Source organism: Poecilia reticulata, linkage group LG7, assembly GCF_000633615.1.
Source record: "Poecilia reticulata strain Guanapo linkage group LG7, Guppy_female_1.0+MT, whole genome shotgun sequence".
Lineage (NCBI taxonomy): Eukaryota > Metazoa > Chordata > Actinopteri > Cyprinodontiformes > Poeciliidae > Poecilia > Poecilia reticulata.
The window spans coordinates 4,479,521-4,498,186 of record NC_024337.1 but is presented as its reverse complement, the minus strand read 5'-3'; the positions used below and the strand labels follow the sequence as shown (position 1 = coordinate 4,498,186).

The 18,666-nt window shown below is 37.7% G+C and overlaps 1 protein-coding gene across 1 annotated transcript in view; it reads right to left on the bottom strand.

Annotated features, from left to right (window-relative positions):
* The window catches only part of dennd2da (DENN/MADD domain containing 2Da), a 27,850-nt gene extending 17,459 nt beyond the window's left edge, over positions 1-10,391 (bottom strand). The window contains exons 1-5 of the mRNA XM_008412915.1: positions 10,167-10,391; positions 5,488-5,554; positions 5,299-5,385; positions 3,311-3,373; positions 3,115-3,174 (exon numbers count right to left, since the gene is read on the bottom strand). Coding sequence (XP_008411137.1) covers positions 3,115-3,174; positions 3,311-3,373; positions 5,299-5,385; positions 5,488-5,554; positions 10,167-10,196 — 307 coding nt within the window. The 5' untranslated portion in view covers positions 10,197-10,391. The remainder of the gene's footprint in view (positions 1-3,114; positions 3,175-3,310; positions 3,374-5,298; positions 5,386-5,487; positions 5,555-10,166) is intronic.
* Positions 10,392-18,666: the final 8,275 nt, after the last annotated feature.

The following is an 18,666-nucleotide window of genomic DNA, read 5'->3' as shown; positions in this document are numbered from 1 at the left end:
TATATATATAATGTTTAAAATTACAACAAATTTGCTATATTAGATAGTCATCAAAAATCATAAACTAACTAAGAGTAAAGATGACACTCAGTTCAGAGGACTGTTCATGTGCAATAAACATCAGATTGTTTTTTTTTAACCATGGTGGTCCATCACCGTTGCTGGTGGAAGTTGCTTGTGCATCAGATTCTCAAGCGTATCAGAAACATGTGATTACAAAGGTTCTGGATGAAGCAAAAATGTAATTAATTGCGTTAAATGTAATTTAGCCAATTAAAAATGTAATTAATTAATCAAAATGAACGATGGAATATTAATTCCATCCTTGTGGTTTGTGTTCTAAACCACAAACGGCATTCCATGCTGTTTGCACCTTTACTTTAACTACAGTCACCATGCAGCCCGGTTTGATGTGAACATTGCTACAATTTATTACAATGTTGCTCTGGACTTTTGCCAACTTCAGTGACGTTTGTTATAATGCAATCTGCAGATCAACCCTTGCGGACGCTGAACCATCATAGTTGTGGACTTGCAACATTCAGTCCTTCTGGAAGAGCATGTGGCGACAGTGGAGAGGAAAAACTCCCCCTGACTGGGAGAACATCCAGTAGAACACAGAACCGTACGTGTTAAAAGGATGGGTCTCAGACCAGGAGTCCAAATCCTTAAAGAATAAGTCTGAAGTCTTTTATTTTTTGTCTGACTCAAGATGGGAGTCAACAGCACACAAATTTGCTGTTGACTCAAACTTGCGTCACCTTTGTAGACATAACAGCTGCTTTGATTGAGTTTTATTCGTCTCCTATTTTATTTTCCTCAATCAGGAAATCAGGGTCATTTTGTCAGGTTTGTTTCCTGTTTCACCTTCAAAATCCTGCTCATGTTCTCATGTACTCAGTTCACGTTGATTTAAGCTTCTGTGCTGCTTCATGTGCTGTTTGCCACGGCTTTTCAAATCTCTCTGCTCTCCTCAGCCTCTACATTGTCTTCGTTTAGAAATTGTGCGTGAATATCTCAAGCACAATTGCGTGAGATATTGAGATATTCGCAATTGTGCAATTCTGTTTCTTTCTGTCTGATTCGTGTGAGAGTATGCATCACGCCTCTTGGTTCTGTAATCGGGGTTTCAGAAAACACAACGTTGACAAGATTAAAAAAATAAATAAATACACTTTTTATATAAATGCTGAAATTCTCAACAGGAAGACAACAACTAACACTCAACAACAACAACAACAACAACAACAACAACAACAACAACAACAACAACAACAACAACGTGAACACCAGCGAAAAGAATTTGCTGCAGTAGGAATATTACTATGTGCTTGGGGAAGAAAGAAACTTTAAAGCTAATGATGAGTTATTTTTGCATTTCTGGACATTTCATCTTCATAATAATATAATAAAAATAAAATGCCTTTCTAATGTAGTGATTTATTTTCATCATATAGATCTTGCTACACTGAAAAAAAAGGTGAATAACTCAAACGAGTCATGTCCAAAGTGAAATTTTTTTTCCATGAAGCTTATTTCAGTGCTATTCCAGTGCTAAACACCACTTATTTCTGTTCCCACACTGAAAGCGCACATTCAAGCATTAGAAACCGGTTTTATTGCGGCTTCAAGCCTTCCCACAGTCACAGGAGTCAACCAGTTTCTTCAGGGGGTTTGGAGGCACCTCAGCGCGATTAAAACTGTTTATCTCAGCTCAAAAAGCATGAACTCAAAAAGTTTTCTTATCACAACAAGTAACACTTGACATTTAACACGGCCCACACCCAGTCATTCTTTACAGCTAAATCTCGTGAAGCTGTCTGCGATGCTGTCCGTGAACCATGTTGGGTTTGTTGGGATCATCAGGTTAATTTATCCTTCATTAAACAGTGTGTGTGAGCTGCCTGCAGAGCTGTGACCCTCCCTGTGGTGTTCTCACAAACACCACCTGTTGTTAAAACAGCATTTATAATGTAGGCTGCTGATATTAATAATATTTATTGTAGTGCAACATCTGTTTGCGGGGATACTGCGATAAAAGCGGTGATTTGTGCAGACAAGCTGTCACCCTGCGCTGTGATCCTCTACAGACTACAACAGAGGGATGGTTAAACATTCTGCTGGTGGCAGGACGATGTGGCTCTGACGTCACTCTCCGGCCTCGGGGAAACCGAGACGGTTTTGTGCTGCGTTTTAGAACCCGTTAAGAATCACTTCAGGATCGATTCACTGACAAATTTAAATGGCAGTGTTTATATTTTGGACAGTCGTACATCCGGCCCATGTTAGCTGTAGTTATTTGTGATTTGCATGTAATTATTACTCTCATCATCACGAGCCCTGTTTGAGAAAAACAATAAGAACAGCCTCAGTCTCTTGATGAAAGGTTTTCTTACAACATTTGGTTTTAAACTGGATCTTGACAGGCTGCCTGGAGAACCCCTCAGTTACAGACGTGTCAGGTAGATAAAATACATTGCACTGATTCCTGTGTTTAAATGTGGTGAATCTGTTTGGTCACTCTAATTCTTTGAACTTGATCTCATTTAAAAATTTTGTGACAATTCTCTATTATTCCAATGTATAAGCACGGTGAAATGCCTGTTCTCTGTTGCTGCACTTTACACTTGGGAAGTATTTGTGTTACAAATGGCTGTTCTCAGCATGCTCTTCTCTGGCCAAGTCTCCTCCCTCCTGTTATTGTTACTCCTCTCTCTCCTTCACTGATAAATGATACATTTAATAACTTAATGATTTTGTAGCTTTGATGGTGAGGGTGTGGGGACTGAAGGCATTTTAAAGCCTTCGGTTTAGTTACACTAAGTTTTCTTGTTAGATCAGATAGTCTTTTTCCCATTGTTTATTTTAGAGAATTTTTGAAAATCCTTTCCTTTAAAAGTAAGGAATTGAAAATATTTCAATATGTTTCTGTAACCTGTGTCTCCTGGGTTTCATCCCACCCCACAGACTGTGAAGGACACGCACAGCCTCTGATACTCAGGCACCTCAGATCAGATATTCATTACCTCTTTCTCAAGTGATAAGGTTCAGTCAACAAAAACAAGAGTTTTATGTCCCTGACGAAGAATAGGCTTATATTAGCTTCATACGTACCAAATTTTTTCAGCAGCTCTTGAACCCGACTTACTCCTGGAGGACCTGCTTCATCTGCAGCTGAGACAAGGTTTGAGAGTGAGAAAATACACAGATGTTGGCATTTCTTATCATGTGCTCTCGTTAAACATTTTAACATCATACAGGATGTTAAAATGAATTTCTCAATGAAGCTCATTTGTCAGATTTTAAGTACCTTTAGAAAATAACCTGGTCTGTTCAACCGGTTGGCGTCTGGTAGGAGATTCCACAGGATCTGCTGTAGGACAGGCAGACTCAGAAATAGTTACATCCCATCGACCATCAGATCGCTCAACACCAATAATAACTCCACAAAGACTGTTTGAAAACACTAAATTATATATACAGTATTTGTATATTTATGTATTTATAGGCACGTTTGTGATTTTCCTGTGTTTTTTCTGTGAGCTCTGGCAGCCAAACGACAACATTTTGTTGCCAATTTCATTGTCATGTATTTGTGCTACGATAATGAAATAAGTCTAAGTCTAAACTTTAAGCAGGTATTAAACATACTTTTCATGAAGCCACATTTTTGTATTAGAAATTGATCTGAAAAACTTAATGTAATTCCAAATCTTAAATGTTGTGTTTTTATTAGCTGTAAGCAGAAAATCATCATAGTTAACAGAAATAAAGGTTTGAAAACATCAGCCTGTGAGGAATCAATCTATGATAACTGTTTCATTCAATGAACTGACTGAATGAACGCCAATAATATTCTGATTTACTGACTATGACTGAATGTTTCTGACTGATGATTTTGTCATCAGTCAGAAAAAGTACTGCCTGATGACAGTATGTTTTCTGTACTGACTGTTTTCTGTTCTTGAATCAATCTTCAATCAATTGAAGATTGAATCAATCAGGATTGAAGATTGATTCAATCAATCAATCTTGATTAAATCAAGATTGATTGATTGAATCAAGATTGAACCAACCTTCATGAACCTTAGACTTTGTCGACACCTCTGTCACATTGCTTTGCATGGTTGCCTACAAAGAAGTCAGTGGTTTCAATGGTTTCACAGTCCGTCTGTGTGTCTAATCTCCAGTTTGTATCAGGACTTTCCCACATGAATCATAATTTAACAGAAGTTGTAAATTAAAGCACAGAACAGGAATCTGAATAGTAACTTGCATGTTTTGTTTAGGTCTAACTTTAAAATGCCACTGCAGAAACAAACACATAAACAAAACCCCCTCAAATATAGAATATTGCTTACTGATTATTTTACATTGAATAAACTCTCAGAGTTTGTGTTTGATTGTTGATGTAGTTGCGTATTTCATAATAATTGAATGAATCTCTGCCATAACTGAACTACTTCCCTGTCCCTCTCTATGTTTTACTTAATTTGACATGTTTTACACAAAGAAGCTTTTGTATTTACCAGCAGGCGGTTTGGTCCTCTCCACTTTAAGGAACCAACACATCTCCACATGTACATTTTGTCCTTTCACACTTTGATTTGTTTGTTTTCTTTCACAGACTAAACTCATGAAGATATTAATGACCTTTCATAATGACCTGATAAAGAAAGCTGGTTCAGTACTGAGAACAATTTTCTTGATTCTACGTGAAAGCAATAAATTCATGGCCAACCCTGAACATCCTCTTCATGAGACTGTAATTAATAAACAGAGAGTCTTTAGGCTTCAAAGGTTTCTTCCAATTTGTTGTAATACAGACCGCTAGGAGATCTTTTTCTGCCTGCWGCCACAAATATCTWTAAACCCCTTCAGTGTGAYGTCATGAGCACCAGATCCCGCTGCTCCTGACGATGACTAATATTCATTTTAGCTCTTATATTGTCAATATAACAAGCAAAATCTTAAATGTACGCATGATATATAAAAGAAGAAGACACACAGTGCTTTACTACTAATTGTCAACTCTTCAACAACCAGACAATGTCTTTAAAAAGTGTTATTTAAGAAAAGAAATAGGGAGGGAAGTAGGTCAGTTATTTGACTTTGACAACCATAAAACACTCAAACATTTCCCACACAAAAAACAGAACATTCAGTCTGTTACAGTTTTATGTTTCTAGGCTTTATATTTACAGTATTTTGCGATTAAGAAGTATTCTTTGTGGTAGATTAGCTACCACTGCTATTAGCTGATCTAACACAGCGGTGGTAGATTAGTTCACAATTTACCTTTTCTGGATGATTCTCGAGCTGATGAAAAAGATCTCAACCCTCTCCTCCGCTCAAATCCACCCTCTTCCTCACTGTTGTTCCTTTCTGTAGAAAAAAAATAACAGGTTTACAGAACATATGAGCGAAGCTTTTACTGAATAACAGAACAGCAACGTGATTGAGCCTCACACTGATCCACTGTCTTACTTTTGATACGAAGAGATGAAAAACTGAAGGCCCTTCGAGCGTTTGGAGAAATTATTTGTCCACTTTCCTGGAAGGATATGAAAAAGGTGTTAGGAAAAAAAGAATAAAGGAGAACAAAATATCAAAATTAATTTGATGGCAAAAAAACAAGTACATGTGAAATATTTTAGCCACCGCTGCAGGGGTACATTCATCAAAAATAATCACACACCAAGTAATTAGGGGATGATTGTGAAGTACTTGATAAAATTCTAGATGTTTCTGTCCTGGTGGGGTTTTATTTGTGATGATAGCTAACAGTAATAACTAAATAACAAAAGAATTGACTGTTTCAGAGCAAAATAAGAAACATTTTTAAATATAATGGTAATAAAAAGGTTTGGGTTTTTTTGTCAGACTTTAAAAGTTTTTTTTTATTTCAAACTATATGCTTTGTATTCTTAATCTTTCTCCATGTGATTGTTTATAGGAAGTGCTCATCAAGCTGACTAGAAAAAACAAGCACATGGTGATCATGGTGATTCATTTCTTTCACAAAAAACTTAAAATAGAATTTTAAATTTTCTTAGTTTGTCAAAAAAAAAGGAAAAAAATGGGGTGTTTACAAAATATCTAATTTTGTGGCTCTAGATAAATTTTATGTTGAAGCAACGAGGGCAAAAACAGTTTCTCATTTTTGTGAACAAGTTGTAAATGTTTTTGCAACTATTAAGTACAATTCTCAGCTTTTTCCCACACTTCCAATGTCTTATGTTATACTGATTAAAGTCCATTATGTCGGTCTCTGATGAATAGAGCTAAATGTGTGAAGGATTAGATCAATCAATGATCTACAAAACTCCTGAAATAGCTGAAAGATACCATAAACAGTCAACCGCCAACAAATATGTACATAGTGTATGAAGATGGAGCACAACACAACGTTATATTTCTGACAGTGGAAGGACGAGGATCTGGATGGGTCAGCAAGCAGAAATTAAGTTACACCAACATTTATTTTCCCTTTGGGAACAATAAAGCTTTTTTGAATTTGAATTGAATTGATTTGATGGAGTTCCTCTCATCTTGCTCCTCATCCATTGAGCATTTTTTCTCAGTGTGGAGTTGGCATAGATTACAGTAAAAGCATGTGAATCTTGTTTAGTCTCTATTTATTTCCTGTAATTACAATTTACATTTGTGGTCATCAAAACTTTGGATTTAGTGTGTCAAATTATCCCTCCAGAGAACACAGTTGCACATGACTAATAAATTTGACTGTCTTATCCGTAAGAACTTGTTATTGTGGAGAACTGACATGTTCACTGATACAAATATTTAATGTTGAGAGATGAAATGAGGATTTTGAGAAAGAAACTGGATTTTACAGGTAATACACACTGTTACGCTGCTTTTACAAATTGCTTGGACAAATGCACATACTGTTTTGCAAATGTCGAGAATGATTTGAGAAATGCACCAAAGCGACTGAGAAGAACTGCAATATCATGAGTCCCCAGTAAAATGTACCTAAAAGATATATTTTTTCTGATTTGTGTTGGAGTAAAGATCGCAAGCGTAATATTGAATCAGATCACGAATGTGTCATAAATCAAACACGATGAGGTCATATCATTTTCAGCTTTGTTCAGTTTGACCCAGTCATCTCAGGGTTTATAAGGATTTAGTGACTCGTTCTGACTTTGGAAATCTGCCACTACCATAGTTACTCATTTATTCTGGAAAGTCTCCAAAACTAACTGGATAACCAGCAATGTTTCCGTCTCACAAAGCTTGTAGAGAGCGAGGCTTTCTGCGCTGACCTTTATGACTGTTATAATCGGAGGATTTCGCACAAAACTATTTCATAACTGTGTGCAAAGAAGTGTTCCACGCTGTGATTCACAGCAGATGCTTCCACTCTGAACTGGATTTCTCAGCCAGATTCTCAGCTGAAGGCTCGTGTTGCCTGCATTGTGAGAGAGCCTCGTCGGTTCTGGATGAGAAGACACTCTCGCTGTTTATAGCACAGAAATGACAGGACGTGTCCCTGTCCTCTGGGAAAACTCCCCGGCGACACAAACCACTACTCTACAAATGGAATGTGTCAACGAAAAAACAAAGAGTTGATGGAGCTGAGGAAAAAAGCAACGTGTTTCACTTTCTTCCTGCCTTTATTTCTCATTTTTTCCCCCCAGTTTAAATGTTCCAGTTTGCTGTTCAGTGCATCATTGACTGTTCTTGGGAAGATTCCTCTCTGTGCAGGAAGTGATGAGTTTTGTGTTTCTTATTTGTTTTGAATGGATTACTGAGCRGAAGGTCTAAGAGAGAGGACTGGACAGTAAATGACATTATTTATGCAAGGGGTTGCAGAACAAAGCAGCGCATTAGCAGCTCTAAAAGGCCCCAATGATTCCTCTCAGTCTGTATTTAAATTCCTGTACTTGGTCGGGGCTGCGCGTAGTTTACTGTATTTTTAACCTTGAACATTAAAATAATAAAACACACACATGAAAGATTAAAAGATTTATTTAAAGTCACAGTCAGTTAATATTATGCTGTTTCAACTAAGTATATATGAATAAGTAGACAATTATTGACTGTATAAATACAGCAATGACCCAAAATCGCCTCAAACCGAAGGAGAGAACAAGCTTAGTGAAAATAAGTGGCTTAACTTGTTAAAGAACAAGCTTCACATTTGGTCGGTTTGTTAATGTCAGCTGGTGGAGATACACTTGTTTAAAATTAGTTGATGTTAAAAAAAAGATTAAGAAAAAAAAACATAAAGATGAAAAAAGATTTCAGCTCCGTCCAGAACTTTCCCAAAGCTGATGATCAGCTGAAGTCTCTGCCTCAGTTCTTTCTGAACTGATGATCTCAGAATCTTTTGTTGAGACTCTAAAACACTTTAATAGTTGTTTTTTTTAATAAATCTTGGTCAAAACCTAAAATTATTCTAACAAATTTGCTCCTTATGGATATACATAGATTTTGTGTTGAAGAGGCATTCTGTGAGCTCAGTATCAAATATTAATGAAGATAATTTTGAAATGAAGTTTAGAGTTTGAAGAGTTTCACTTCCAGGACTTGTGGGTAAAGCAGAAACAGCATCACAACAGAACTATAACCGAATGGTGACTGAGGAGAAGGTTATTTCTGTGTCTTATGAAAACAGCAAAAACATGCAGAATGAAAACTGTACAGCAGCCAATAATCTTCACCTGGAGTTTTTATACTGTATCTATACATCTTCCTGTTTTTCTTGTTGTTCATGCATCACAGCATTATTTTGTGAAAGGGGGAAAATCAGATAAAGTGTTTATCCAGTGCTGCAAATGCTACCAAATTATTTTTTGTTATTTAAACAGAATAATATCGAAAAAGTCATTAGTGACAGCAGCTTCAGGGACCTATGATCCCTTTTTTACTGATTACCTTCGGCTTGTTGTGACTTGAAATTGGTACAAAAAGGGACAAACCCGAGAAAGGATATACTGCGACGATATAAGGAACTGGAATTGAACCTGTGGTTTGAAAATAGATCAAATCCACTAAATCAGTATTTCAGGACAGACTTTATCTGCTTCGATGCAGCTTTTGTGATTTTTACTTCGAACCACAGTCGCCAAGTACTTCAGAGTAGCTCTAGGAAATATTAAAAGTAACTTTCTGTCATCTTAAAACTCTTTCCTGATTGTCTGCAACAAGGATTATTGCTTAAAAAAGTCTGTAAAGTAATAATCTTTAAGTTTTTCAGGAACTTATTGCAGTGGTTTTGGGTGGTCAAAAGCTTTTTAGAAAACTGCTGACTCTTGCATGTTTACACAAGCAATTATCTGCCTGTTGTTTGAACAAAATCAAAAATGGTAAAAAAAAAAAAAAAAAAGAGCAGTCCAGTTTCACACTACTACTTCCCTAACACTGTTTCATGTTAGCTGTGTTGTAGTGCTAATGCTAGCTTCTGAATGAACAAAAAAATTGATTAATTAACTTGTTTGTTTTTTTTTTTGTCTGCATCTACAGCTGTTTTTAAATAGTTCTGTTGGTTTTTCTGCTTACGAATGCATCTCTTGCTGCCCCGGCACAAAGCGAATGTTAATTTAAATGTCTGTCTTTCAGACACACAAATACAGACCCAATTTCCAACGCCAATACCTTCAGCAGACTTTATATTAGCGGACTACCTTGCTGACCTTCACTGTTCTGAACATAGACAGTCCAGTGCGTTATGGAGCTGTAGCGTGGTTCAAATGGTTTAAACTAATGTGCACTAGACTTGGTTTACATTTCCAGACTGCATTCAAAATAGTTAGGTTTCATCGTAGATTTTATCAAGCCGGTAAAACGTAACGTTCAATAACCGAGGAAAGCAATAAATCACCCATGATCACCCAGAAGTAGGAAAGCTAAACTCATCTCCCCAATCTCAGCAGCTACAAAGCGTGCTCTCGTAATCGTCACCACAGGAAGCAAAAGTTGTCAAGATCAAAGTTCTGTGTTCCTTGTGTCATATGATACAGGGCAGAAAATGTCAAAAGGTGTCATTGATCATATTTTTAGATTTCTACAGCGTAGGTCTGTTTTCACTATGACAGCCGGACTAAGTTTCTAAAGACAGTAAGGCTGCAGATTTACTGGGAAACAAATGAACAACCTTGACCTCTAAACACTGTGACCCTTTGAAGGAGAATACTCACCACCTGTGCGTTCCCTGAGGCTTTGTCCATTTGTCCTGTGTGTGCAGAGGAGACAAACGTGTCCACTGGATCCAGAGAAAATGTTACAACCGTGGCATGAGTCTGCTTTTATCTGCTCGGCAAGACACATGTAGAGAAATGCATAGGACGTGCAGAGCTGACACGAGCGCTAATGAAGAGACAAGTGCACACGCATCAGGAAGTGCAGCTGATGAAATGTGCAGTTGGTGGACTTCACTCTGATGCCAGGATTTCCTCTTTTAATGTTAAACCAATACGCCGCGTCACAGCCTGGGTGTGTTGTGAGAAAGTATTGAGAGGAGCAGAAAACCTGTTGAGCAGCTCCTGAATCCAGTTTGGCGAATAACTGCACATATAATAAACAATAGTCTTTATTCACCCCCAGGCTGCTTTTGTTTGCACTCAAGCAAGGTGAGCAACTGCACCATTCGCTGTGGGCAGCCAGGTTAGGAGAAGGGACAGGTAAAAGTTTCCCATTTCACAGCATAAAAAAAAAAAACCAGAGATGGCCCTCCTTCACAGAATGTGAGAACAGCCCACACCCTGACACATGAGAATACTTATGCTGCTTCTCAGCATATTCATTTACCRACACAAAATGTACTTTTTATTAGCTGGTTGAATTACTCAGCTTGATATCGATTTGAAAGAATCTGTTCTACATTTGTTGTAACGCTTTGTGTTTAAAGCCACTAATTCTGAGGCRCRACGTCTTTCAGTTATTATACATGTTACAGTTTTTCTCGGTTGCTGTGACCTGCTTAAAGGCACTGATCCACTCGGTTTTCACCAGCAGAAGACAGATACCAATTTTCACATAGACTTGGCACAGTAAAGAAAAACAGGCTGCTCCAGGGAGGCGGGGTAAATGAAATGCTTTACTTTGCAGAATGTTTATCGGCGTTGGGGAGGAGCTGAGGATCTAGAGGTGAAATCAGTAAGCAGGCAGGCTCTTCTAAAGCTTCCTTATTATTAGTGCTGAGGATTAAGGCAAACTTTGTTGGATGTGGTGTTCAAATTTCAAATTATGACTAAAAACATATTTAAATAAGATACTTGAGTCATTTTTGTTGCAAAATCTAAAATGTTTAATTTTAACATTAATTAACCTCTCCTATTGCTCTCATCCTAACCCTGGATGTAATAATAACAACAACCACAGCCTCAGCAGCACCWATTCAGTCTACAGCACCATGGAAAATGACCACTTTATTTTAGTATTTAGTTGCTTTGTTTTTACAAATTATTTTCAATCAGCATGCTTGGCTTAAATGCATTTCATATTTTTGTCAATGTGAACCATTTGTCTAATAAGAGACCTCATTAGACAGCCCATCAACCCTGGCCGCATGTTGAAGCCACCAGAAAATTTTCCAACAGCTGCTTATCTTTTATCTTTTAGTTAATCAGTGTGGATTCACAAACACCATCTTAAGCGCTCTTAAGCACATGTTTATGTGCAACARGGTACTCGTATTRAAAGCAAAACCTGGCAACTGAGCCTGTTTGGTGTTTGTTTGTTTTTTTCTGACGCTAAAAGCGAAAATCATATACGGCCAAAAGACAATCCTAAATAAACAAACAACAAGCCCAGCTAATCCTCACAAAGCTCTGTATGAGATGGGATATTTAATTCCAAGCGGTTCTCCACGTGTCACCGCTGATGTCATTCCACTCGGCCATTGTCCCAACACGTCGCTGCAGGCTGTCCAATTACAAAATACCAACACAGTCATTTAATAGAAACTGMTAAACTGGTGAGCATTTGGTCAGTGACATAGTATGTTGCTGCTATTTCCTCTCTTTATCCTCATGTTTTCTGCACCCTTTGCTTCTGCATTATGGTTAGTTAGTGTAGTTTCACCATGTGATGTGTTAATGCCCCATTATTGGGCTAAAAAGTGTTTCCACAATGCAACGACCCGTTTGGCTGTTTGGTCTGCTCAACACAAAAGAGTTTCAGTTACAGTTGTGTCACTTCCTCGCTGGTCTGAGGTCAGAACTGAAGTAATATGGTTACAGTTATAAAAACAATGTCAGTGCTGACATTAGCATGCATGTTGAGAGCACAGACAGCTGTCCCTACAGCCATWAGACATTACACTTTCAAAACCAGTCTGGACAGTGYTTTTTTAAATCAAGTGAAGAAGGCAGCCAAGAAAAATGCTTAAGGTTTATGGCAATATTAAACGAAATACTATATTCATATCAACAATGTGATATTTAAAGGTTATCTGTTAAAATCCAAGATGTAAATGATGGTTAAAAAAATAACCTGATCAACTGTAACYTTAACTCCATATTCAAAAGTCCTAAGATGAAAACCAACCTAAAAAGTAATTTCTGAAATTACAATAAACCAAATCCGCTGTTTTGTTTTTATAAACTGTTGACATTTTGGAAGTGTGGCAGATATAAGGGGCATGACTGAAATCCCAGATATGATGTTGTGTCTGAAACGTAGCATGATGATGACATCACACAAAGTGTTGATGATAGCTGATGGTGGAATCTGAGTGGTCGCCAAAATAACACCGGTGAACCTTCTTGGTCAGTTATTTGAAACAAAACCAACTGGTAACATTTCAGTATCTGATTTACATAAACAACACTTCATGCCATGGATGACACCATCGTCTGTTACTCACAAGCMCTGCTAATCYACCTCCTTTGCTTTGCTGCTGCTCGTTAACGCTCTGTCTGCTTGTACRGTCAGAGAAACACTGCAGTCGGGGATATGATCCTACAGCCATGTTCAGTGAAACACATAATGCTGCAGTCCAATCTCGCAGCCCTTGTTGGGCTTTGAGTTCATCTGATTTGCTTTCCAAAGGTCTCACGTTGCCAACTGTGATCGATCGAAGCGACAGTTTGAACTTCATGTTTCTCTCTCTGCTCTTTGCTCCTGCTCTGTTTGTGTCTCCTTTCAAACTTATGTAGGATTTAAGGTTGTAGATGAGTTTTGTTTGAGCTTCTGAGATGTCGATTAGTTGCTTCTTGTTGAAAAACACCTTGTGATAAGCCAAAAAGAAGGTTATCATTGTTTGTATATTTTAAAAAAGTAAACTTATTAATTCACTGAAATGAAATCGAAATAAGTCTTAAAACGTTATTTGATCTCTAACGAAACCATTCAACGGTATTCTCTTTCTCAGGATATAAACATTTTGGATTAGCGGTCTGTGCTAACACTGAGGCATTTATTGGAGTCCCTGATGGTTTGGAAGCCCTCGGCAAGCAGCTTAGTTYGCTATGCTTTGGGCCGGCTCCGCATGCACGTTCAATGAGATGTCATTTTCTGTCATTTTCATACCTGCTGTATATTTACTCACATGGTGTATTGATGATTGTGGTCAATGACTTTTCCTTACATTTTCTTCCAAAGTTGAGCACCATTTTCTCAGCCCTGGGCAAATGCAGATAAGACATTACATGTTTTACAGTCATCACTGTATGGTAAAATAAGATTGATTTTTTTGTGCATTCACTTAGTGAAGAAGCAATTTATCATTCCCAGCAGTGCTGTTTATTCCAAGCTGTTTTTATTCAGTATATCTACTAATGAGAGATTCTTTTATCTCTTATCTGAAGCAGTAATCTGACACCTCTGTGCCATGCAGCTGCTGCCACAACATCCTGGAGATTGTGTTGCTCTTCAGTTTRGTTGTAAACGTTGCACCTCTGCCAACTTCACTGAACTTCTTCTTTCATTTCCCAGTCGGAGCATGTGTGCCTCTAGTCKGAGGTCTGTTCCTTCTGCACGATCCTGTGTGAAGGCATCTTAGCCGACGGAAGCAAACAATGATTTACCCACTTTGTCTGGTTATTATTTCAATCTGTTTTGTCATGTTCAAATAAGATCTAGGCAGAGAGAAAAGGAACCTATGCAAATGAGTGGTTGTTGCCACTAACAACAGGTCAGGGTGTGTTCCTGTCAGCTTACACGCTGCATGCAGGGCAGGGAAAGTAAAAAAAAAWGAGAAAACTTTATCTAGCTGCTCAGGCATGACAGAACATGTTGAGGTCTGCTCAGAGGGTAGAGCTGCATGGACAGGTTRTGTCGGTCCAGGTGTTTTAGAAATGAAACCAGTACAGTCTGAACCAGTACAGCTGCTGGAGCGACAGGGGGGCCGGCCAGCACCCGGCGTGACGCAGGGCAGAGTCTGGTTAGGGTGAACAAAAAACGATGATTCATTCTGCAAGTTCACAAAACAACAAAATAAGCAACAAGACTCTCACACTGAGTTACGCTGTGACGTTGTGCTGGATATTCTCAAAGAGGATGAGTTATTAGTCTTGTTTGAAAGATATTTTCATTGCCAAATTGGTTTTATAGCACTAAATAAACAGATTGTAAATGACTGCAGTATAAACCAGTTTAAACATGTTAGAGCCCTCTGGGTCTATGGTTGAAGCAGTCTGAATTTTCTATTTATACTTTCTTAGTTATGACATCACTGCAAAGATAGAAACTCAATGTGGAGGTGGCCCAGCGGTGGARGCGTTTAAGAACACCGCCACCTGCTGGCGCAAACGCAGAACGTTTTTGTTCGTGAAAATGAATGAAAGAGACACGTGGGAACAGTGAGCACAATAAATACCAAAACAAAACAAGATGTATATATTTTATTTTGTATATTTTATTTTGTAGGCCACATAGAGAATATGCTAGTGAAAGAATGAAAGAAATGAAGAATGGAGTTAATGAAATGTTGAAAAAAAATAGAAATTGTGAGAAAACTTGCAGGATATGTAGTTGAAATACGCTTCATTGAGTTTACAATTTTAAAGATTTCATTTGCCTTTAAAAGTATTTTTAAGAAAATCGTTTTTAAAGATTTTTAAGGTAAAAAAAAGATTTTAAATTTAATAAATGTTTTATTTTTCTGTTACCTTAACAGAGGTTTTTTTTTTTTTTTTTAAGGTAACATGAATCCAACATGAAAAGACAAGAAGTTGTTTTTATCAGATAATATTACTGGCTATTGCAAATAAATATTCATACTCGTTCTTCAGCTTGGTTTCTTTATATTCTGCCATTGTTTAGGTTTTGTTGAGAAGTTTTTTTCCTTTTTTTTCCCTTTTAAAATCACATCTATATAGAACAAAATGTCTTTTTGGTATCCTGTTATATTCTGCTATATTTATAACAGAAAATCAATTACCAACTGTAATAGTGACCTGTACTTCTTTGATATACAGTCACTGAGGGAAATGATTTTAAAAAATATAAATAAATAACCCTCATCAGCACTGCAGATTGAACATCATTTTCCCCACAGGGGCTCCGGGGGATGAGGATGATAGTGAGAAGGTGGAACGAACAGAGCATTGGTGTTGGTTGGCATGGCGATGAGAGCAACAGTGTTATCCAACACATGGAGGTGTAAACTGGCAAACTCCAGAAACTGATGGTCATCTATCAGAGGTCTCCCTCCACTTAGTCCCTACAGGCAGAAGCTGCATGCTCCACTTTTGCTCCACTTGTGGTAGTTGCGCCCTCTGGTGGGCATTTCAAATATGCAAGTTGCTTGCAAGAGGAATCATTTATGTGTTCCTAACTGGAATTTATTTTTGTCAAGAAAGCTCCCTTTATAGAAAATATGGATAAAGCAGCTATTCAACCTTATCATTTTTGACTTCAGACAGAAAATAAATAAATAAATAAATAAATAAATAAATAAATAAATAAATAAATAGTCCTCAGTTTGTTGGTTGTCAACTTTAAATCCCACATACTGCAATAAACCAGGACATCAGGCCCAATGTTCAAGTCAAACATGTGGAATTGTAAAGTAAGTCCATATTTCAGGTTTGTTGTTTGCTAATATAGTAAATAGTATAATACATTTTACTGAAGCTGAAGAGCAGGGTCAAAATATGACAGATATTCAACAAACAGCACCATTTTCCCTGCTGACTGTCTTCAGTCAGCTTGCTATTGAAGAAAATAAAGTCAAAATTCAATCCATTTAATTTACATTAAGAAATTTCCTTCCATGAAAAATCGAGTCCTTTTCCATTCTTTCAAATTTAATCCAGTTCTGATTCTGTCAGGTTATTAATTGTTTGTATTGAGATTAAAATGAGAAAAAAAGAAGCTGCCCCAAAAATCAACAAATGCTTATTTTAATGATAAGATAGCAAAAAATTTCAAAGCTTGAAAAAAAATCAGGACATATCACTTATTAAGTTTCAATTGTTTCGACTCAACTTTTTAAATCCTGCTGCAGAAGTACATCATTTGGGATATTACAAATAGAACATTTGTAATATAGGATAATAGGTCATGCAGAGAGAGTTGGTGAAAACCCCACAGATATCCCAAAGACAGCGTTATCTCTCCCTCCAGGCGCTTCTGTTGGTCAAACTTACAGTACGGTCCAGATTTGATAAGGAGCTGCTCAGTCCGAGGTGCYASTCAGARCCACACAGTCTGGACATCTACAGAAACGGGTCAGAGAACAAGAACTAATCACAGAGTCCTTGCTCCACATCCTGATGCTTCATCATGTTTCCATCATCYGACAGCACAACACAGAGCACACCACAGATAAAGCTTTGCATAACCCATGGTGAAGTTCAAACATGACATCATATCAGACAGACGAGTCCACTTAGTTGAATCCATTTAGTTTTGTTCTGGATCTTATCAAGCTCACATCACTGGAGATTTGGCTTGTTAGGAAAATTCCAACCACYAAACTCCTGATTCCAGCCGTTTSTAAAAATGGCTTAATTTAAAGATGTTTTGCTTTGTTTAAATGAGTCTTGGTTTTATTCAGAYTAAAGCCATYTTAAGAAAACCATTTTACTCATAGGTATGAACACACTTTTTACCATATTGATGGGACTTATGTGTTGACCAAAGCAGCATACATGTTTGTATGCTTGCATAGAAGCTGAATGCTGCTTCTCCATGTTTGGTTCTGGTTCTGGGGATRCAGAGCAGAACCACAACCAGAAGACCTGAGTGGTCTGGAAGGTTAATGTAACAACAAATCCTCACTGTATTTTGGTGYTAAGCTGTTGAGTGATTTATGAACTAGCAATGGCATATTAGAGTCTATTCTCTGAGCTACAGGGAGCCAGTGGAAGGACTTTAGGACTGGGATGAAGTGCTCTATCTACCTGGTTTTCATGAGCAGCAGAGTTGTGGATCAGCTGCAGCTGTTTTTATTTTATAATTTTTCCTTAAGGTAGACCTGTGAAAATGTTATTGCAGTAATCAATGCGACTAAAGATAAGTGCATGGATGATTCTCTCGAGATCTTGGGACATTAGTCYTTTAATCCTGGAAACGCTCTTCAGGTGACAGAAGGCCAACTTTGGAACCATCTTTATGTGGCTCTGAAGCTTCAGGTCTGAGTCCATCACTCAGATTTTGSGGCCTGATGATTAGTTTCTGACTGYAATAACTGAAGCTGCGTGCTGAGTRACCGTAGATCGTTTTTCTTCAGGTCCAAATATMATAACTCCAGTTTTGTTACTGACCAGCTGGAGGAAGTTATGGCACATTCATGCATTGATTTCTTCTCTGAATCTGCTCAAGCTTTTCTACTGTACATTTMAGCATTTTTATTGCAGACAAGAAGAAAAGCAATTTGCATTTCTATTCATTTTAATTTTAATTTTGAGGTTTCGCAGCGATAGGTTGAAACCAGACGCAGCTAAAGAGCATGCATCTGGCTGGCTGCCCTGAAGGTCCAGGATGTGCTGAGGAACACACAGTAAGCCGTGTTTACCTTGGTGTGGGCCTAATGAGGGGGCAACGGAGTGGAGCAGGTGTCGGAGGCCAGGTTTTCCCACTGCCTCCATCAGACACCACAGACACGACAAGCTGTAGCCTCACGCAGGAACAGCATGTGAATCCAGATTAGACTGAGCTTTTGTTTTACTACTGTACAGTACACAGCCAGTGTTTTATTTAACCACCAGCATTATGCTAAACATGTCTGAAGGTGATCAGTCCTGCTGATCTGAAAAAGTGTCATTTAAAGAATTCTCTTGTTTTTTTTTKKTTTTTTTTGCAAACATGAACAATTTGAGCKTGTTTCTATYGTTAGCTATATTAGAGCAGTTTGTTTTCCTGCTCTAATATAGCTAGTGTGTCTGGTGTGAATTAATTTCACCCATCATGTGACTGTGAAGCTGATATTCCAGATTTTCAGTCATATTTGGTCCCAGTTGTCACCATAACCTTTTGGTTTCTCCAGCATATCTGAATYCTCTATGKTTTTATTTCTATTTTTGAATTTMAWCTCTTCCCTGCTTTACAATAGCACTCCCAAAAAGGAGCCCTACCAGGCCTTTGGAGCCCACTCCACTGACCTTCAATATCACTTGGTTTGTTTATGTCAGCTTCCCCTTCAGGTTGGCAAAAATCAGATAAAATCACTTCACAAATGTTTGTCTTTAGCACAATTTATATTCAACTGAATAAGTCCAGGTCCCCATTCCTGTCTTTTCTCCAGTAAAT